Source organism: Gavialis gangeticus, unplaced genomic scaffold, assembly GCF_001723915.1.
Source record: "Gavialis gangeticus isolate Ggan-Ray unplaced genomic scaffold, GavGan_comp1, whole genome shotgun sequence".
Classification (NCBI taxonomy): Eukaryota; Metazoa; Chordata; order Crocodylia; family Gavialidae; genus Gavialis; species Gavialis gangeticus.
In genome coordinates, this window is record NW_017729016.1 from 27689 (window position 1) to 33601 (window position 5913).

Genomic DNA, 5913 nt, shown 5'->3' on the forward strand with positions numbered 1-5913 from the left:
AGACTTCTGCTTTGCATCCAAACGCCCATCTGCTGGAGGGCAACAGCCACCTACTGCAAAAATTGTGACTTCTTCCCTGTGCTGCCTGCCCCCTGCGCCCCCACCACAGCACCCTCCCCTTGCAGCCGCTGCCCCCTTTCTGGCTGCGGGGGAGGCAGCTACTGTGCCTCCAGCTCTGACACTGACTTGGGCTCGGGGCTGAAGCCAGAGCCACAGCAGCCACCTGCCCTCGCCCCACCTTGCACTCAAATCCATGCTGAATGGGAGGTGGGGTAGGGGAGGGCCTAGTCTTAGATTCGAGTAACACGGTAAGTGTTTAGCAGCACTGTTCTGCCCCTGCGCTCCATACTGAACCTGTCACTGTTCATCTCAAGAGCCAGTGAACAGCCTTTGCGAAACAAAAAGCAGCGGGATGCCTGTCCTGGAGGCAGACCCTCCGCGAGGCAATACCTGAGCTCTGCAGGCCTGTGTGGCCACTCTGCTCCAGAGGCTGAGCAGGGGGGGCAGCTGTTTCAAGGGAACAGAGCATTTCATTACTAAGTGTTTAATTACAAAGATCTGGATCTTTAGATACAAAGGAAGGGAGTCTCCAGCTACTCCCCTGGCAACGACTGAAAGTCAGTCCAGGGGGACGTAGAATTGGGGAAAAGAGGGTGCGAGGGGGAGCTTCTCCCTGCAGTGACTCCACTACTAGTGCTGTTGGACCTGGGTCAGAACCGATGCCGAGGCTGTGGACCAAAGTGCATAGGCAAGTTGTGCTCTAGCGGGACGTTGATCTGGGGGAAGTCATAGTTCACCCGCATGTTGGGCAAGGGGGGCACGTACGGGGCGGGGATGGGCCCCATGTTGAGGGGGATGTTGTTGTACAATGGGCGGACGGGCGGCAGAGGGAAGGGCGGGTGCACAAAGGGGTACGGGGGCATTCGAGGCTGGTGCAGGTTCTGGGGGACTGGTCGCGGGATGGCTTCAACTCGCTGGATTTTCTCTGCAGGGTTTTCCACGGGCGGGCCGATCCGCTTGAAACTGTTTTCTGCAAAGAAGTTAAAGAAAACGGGGCGTTGAGGAAGCCTCCCAGGGCAGCTGGACTCACTCCTTCGCTAAGCCGGCAAGGGTTTGGTTTCAAACTCTGGGAGAGCCTGATGTGTAAGGAAGGGGAAGGGGAGGGGGCTCAGCCCTCAGCTGGGAGCGGACCCAGTGCGAGCAGAGGCTGTGCTGCCCTCCTCCAGGCTGCTCTACTATCCTGGTGGCCTCCAGAGTGCCTACCACCTTAGTCCTGAGGCTTGTGAGCAGAGGTTGCCAGCTTTGGGGTTCAAACATGGCAAACAGGAGAGCCTACCACACAGGCCCAGCATGCCCCTCTCCTCCTCCCCCCGCCCAGCATTACCACCTTGGGCTCCTGCTGCACTGGCTTGCTTCCAAGCAGCAACAAGGCAGAAAAAGCATTCACCTGCCCTGTAGTATCTGAGGATCTTAGAGCTGGTCAGCACGGTTACCACTGCAAGAGACTGGACATCTGAGTAGAAGCATTCACCTGGACCACACATGCTCTGTGCCTCCTTGTGCTCCTGCACACGGGTGGAGGGGGCAGGACAGCTCGGATCCTCCCTTCGGTTCCTGTGAGATTCTTATGTTAGTGGAGGACTGCAGAGAGCAGGGATGGAGAGCAGGTCCTGGGATCAACCCTGAAATCTTGAAGAGCCACAGCTACCGTAGGGCAAGTTCTCTCTTCTTTGGAGAGGTGCCAGTGTGGAGCTCAGGACTTGTCTCCCACCCTGCTTTCTGGGGTCCTCAGCTAATGTGCACAGCTTGATGTTCAGAGGGAAACACTTGGTGCCCAACTGACTGACGGTGGAAGTGTCCTGGTGAGCCACTTTAAGGTCTTCCTTGACGAGCTGGATTGATTTACAAATGGCTCCAAGGAGCTAGGGATGCATGGTTCTACTAAGGTAATACAGCATCTGGTCCTGAACCCGGGGCACACGCGTACCACTGTGGTTTAACATGAGACTTTGCCATCCCTTCTGTCCTCTGGCACCTGGGCCTCGCCTGGTCTGAAGTCAGATGTGGCTACTAGCAATCTCCATCTCCTGTGATGGCATGAAGGACAGTTTCTTTTTGTTCTCCAGGAAGCTCAACCAAGAGGACAGAAGGACATAACTCACGGCAGTGGCATCCTTCTGCTGGGATGCGACTCCAACCTGCCATCACCTGAGGAATGGCAGTTGTGTAGTCCCCATCTCCTCAGACTTGTCAAGCCTTTGCTGTAGCTTTGCATGCCATCTTGGCCAGGTGACATTCCTTAATTACATTTTAGTTAGTCTCATCTGTCCTGTAGGAGCTTCACAAAGAAGGGCACTACCCATCCCTGGTTACGGAGTTGAACTCAGCTACTAAGGCCTGGCAACATGTTACCTATACAAAAGCAGAAAACTACTACTACCTTCTCAGCCCAGCTGTCCCAGGTCCTGGTCCTTGGAGGTGCCCCTTGCTCAGCTGAGAGATCTCCTGTACCATTGTCTTGACTATGGAGCCCAGGTTAGGCTGAACAACATAGTGCTCAAGCCCTGGGATAAGAACTTGGTCCCTTTTCTTTATACATTTCACAGTGGATGTACCGTAGCTGATGTCTGAATGTGCTGTGACACTTGGGTTGGATCAGACAATTTCTCATTGACAGAGGGGGCGTCGCCACCAGGATGACAAACAGCTTGGGAGAGTTTCTGAGATTACTGCTGACTGCTGTCTTCACTGTTTTGGAAATCAGCACACACAACCCCATGCTGGTACCAGGGGCGCTGCCTGGTCAGGAGACGGACCTCTCGTCTTCCTAGGCAGTAATACAGGGTGTTGGTGTTGCCACATCCCAGGATCTGATTCCTCTTGATGCTTCAGCATAATTAGCCTGGTGAAAGACAACGAAAGGGAGATCACCTTTTCCTTGAACGTGGTGGGGACCAGCTCCTTCATATCCAAGCCTGGTCCCTAATGAGGTTTGGCATTGCTTGTTCCACCAGGAATCCATCCGTTTGGAGTGACCTGGCCCTGATGCTTGTTTGATGCCACTGGCTACATCAGCTTGTGTGCCAAAGGAGACTGTGCTAATGTTGGTTCCTTCGCCTTCTCTGCTGGACGGGTAATCAGACAATGCCGTTTGCCTGCTAACAGGATCGTCAAACTCATCTCCTTGGGATCTGATGAGGCCTTCGCAGACCGGTCCAGGAAATGGCATTTGAGCCTCATGTCTTACCTGTCCTTATAGAAAGCAACAGGTGAAATGAGCACCTGCTAGGTGCTCTTTGAGTCTCCTACAGAAACTTGGATTAATCTATAGCAAAAAAACAGACATCTCAAAGCCCACCAATCTCAAGTCCATCAGGCTCAGATATCCTGCCCAGGGGAGTTCCTGCTGGGACAACTGGATCTAAGGCTGCTTGAGGTGATCGCAGCAGTTAAGAATCAAGGTAAATCCAAGGAAGAGTTCAGAGACATCACATTTGCGGGAACTCTAGCCAAGAGTTACACACCAGCAGGTAGGACAGCCACTGGTTTCATCGTGCTGCTCTGGGAGGCAGTAAGAGAGTTTTGGGAGAGTTACAGCCACCCTGCACTTTGCGCCACCATGCAAAAGCATGAGATAGCACAGCCCAAACACTGCTACTCAAACCCACTGGGGTGGGAGCCAGCCTGACACACACTCCAAGAACACTGCCTCACATAATTACACTTCTAGTCTAATTACAGCTCTGGATGCACACGATCTTCAGAGTGCTGCTGAAAGACTGAAGCAGCTTGCAAGGAAAAACAAAAGGCACGTCCCACCAGCCCCGCGCCATTTTTAGCCTTGTAACAGCTGCAGACACCTTCCTGCTCCCCCAGGCCCTCATAGCTAGCTGCTTTGATGGGATGACTAAAAATACCGCAGTTTCCCCTCTCCCTTCAGGACACCCTGTGCAGGAAGGGCTCCTGACTCAGTCACTCCTTTGTGCTAGCATCAGGAACCTCCCATTCCCGCAGCACTGGCCAGGCCTCTGAAGCCCCTGGTTCCAACAACGAGGGCTGCAAAGGTAGGCCCTGGTGGAGACCCTGGTTTTGCACATCTTCTTCAAGGTGGCTCCCAATTCATTTCTCATTAGGTTAACTGAGCTTCTTTGCTTCCACCTGCCTTTGTCCACTCTGAAGATCAGAATCTGTTAGAATCCACGTTATTCAGCAGAAGCCTTAAAATCTTCCTTCTCCTCTTCCCCAGGGAGCTCTGAGCCCAGAGGAACCTCTGTTCCCTCTCCAGTGTCATCTGAAGAGAGGCAGATGGAAGCATCCCCATGAGGACAAACACCAGCTGCCACAGCAAGGACAAGGAACAGGCATTTCCAACGGGGGTCACGCACCTCCCCACCGATAGCCGTTTCCTCTGCATAGGCACACCCTGGCTAAGATAACCCGTTCGTTGCCTTCTCCGTACCAAGCAACTTTGCCCCTGGCAGCGGGAGATCTGCTAACAAGCCTCCCTACCAGACTGCCCAGGAAGCCAGGTGATGCAGCTCTGATCCTTCTGGCTAAGGATTGGAATAGTTTCTTTTCCAGCCCTGGCACTCTTGATCCTTCCTGAGACCAGAAGCAGGAAGTCTAGGTCCTGCACAGCAGTCACTGGCTACTAAGGACAAAGTTTGGGAAATAGCAGGCTTTTACCATTTGAAACCACGTGTATGAAGCACCATCCTGCAGCAGAGGAGAGCACTGTACCAAGAGTCTGATGTTGGGAGATGCAACTAGGAACCAGGGCCCTGCCAGCAGCCGGGAACACTTACGTTCTCTTGCTGCCTCCACGGTCCACCCTTGATCCTCAGCCGCTGCGTGACCTACCTCCGTTTTTTTTCCTTTGCTCCTCTTCAGCCTCCTTCTGAATCTCCTGAATTATCTTCTCATCATCTTCCTAGTTAGAGGAAAAGAAATAAAAAAAGACTCAATGACCTGATCACTGCTGCAAACAGAGCATGACTGCGGTTACTCGGTGTAATGACAGAACGGGGCCAAGTGGTTGGCATTTGCTGCCATCCTAGACGGTATCAACATCACAACAGGGGCAGCACAGTCCTGAAGCCCAGGCAACTTGTGCAGAATCTCTATTCTTCAGAGCAAGACTAAGGCTTGCAATTGCTTTTCAGCTGGATCCAAGGTTAAAATTTATGAGCTTGATAGAAACCAGAGCGCAGTAACTAAACTCCGTCTATCTGAAGAGTTGTTGGAGTGCTGTTAATCTCCTAAATGGCAATCGTGTATTAAATATTTACACTACGCTCATGGCTCTTAAGAGTTTCTGGCCTAACAACTGGCCTTAACACAACTTAAATCCTGGCTCCAGTAGCTAAGCGCTGCACTAATGAGGCCATTTAGATGTTATCAGGGACTCATGAATTCCAACATGTTACTTTAAAGCCTATTTAAAAATTATAGCAAAAGTACTTTATTGCACTGCACAAAGGAAGAATGAGCATAAGCTCAGATTGAAGACTCCTTGCACACCCCTCCCATGGGTATGTGCTGGGTCCTTCCATAACTTCCCCACCCTCATTTGATGCTCTTCAGCCTTCTCCTGAGCCTTCCCAAAGACACATGAAGCAATTCTGCCTTGGGAATCTTACGCACCTAGGCAGTCATAGGGGACTAATGATGGCATTTATCTTGTCTAGTCCACCTGCAGGCTGGATTTGACCCACAAAGACTGCATCTGGCTTGTCCCAGGAAGGAAGGTGGGGACTGGTGACATGTAGCGCTATTCTGCAGTGGTGGCAGTCAGTGTCTGGCAGCACATGGCAGCAGGGGAATGACAAGGGAAAGGTGGCAGCCGGGTTACAAGCAACAGCCCACCTTAGGGACTGGCTATATTACTTCAACCACAATTGGTAAATAATATTA

At 52.2% G+C, this 5913-nt stretch overlaps 1 protein-coding gene across 1 annotated transcript in view; it reads right to left on the reverse strand.

Moving 5' to 3' along the window:
* RNF216 (ring finger protein 216) overlaps positions 1-5913 on the reverse strand; it is a 101797-nt gene that overhangs the window by 8248 nt on the left and 87636 nt on the right. Inside the window, exons 15-16 of the mRNA XM_019512621.1 lie at positions 4861-4930; positions 51-1030 (exon numbers count right to left, since the gene is read on the reverse strand). Coding sequence (XP_019368166.1) covers positions 711-1030; positions 4861-4930 — 390 coding nt within the window. The 3' untranslated portion in view covers positions 51-710. The remainder of the gene's footprint in view (positions 1-50; positions 1031-4860; positions 4931-5913) is intronic.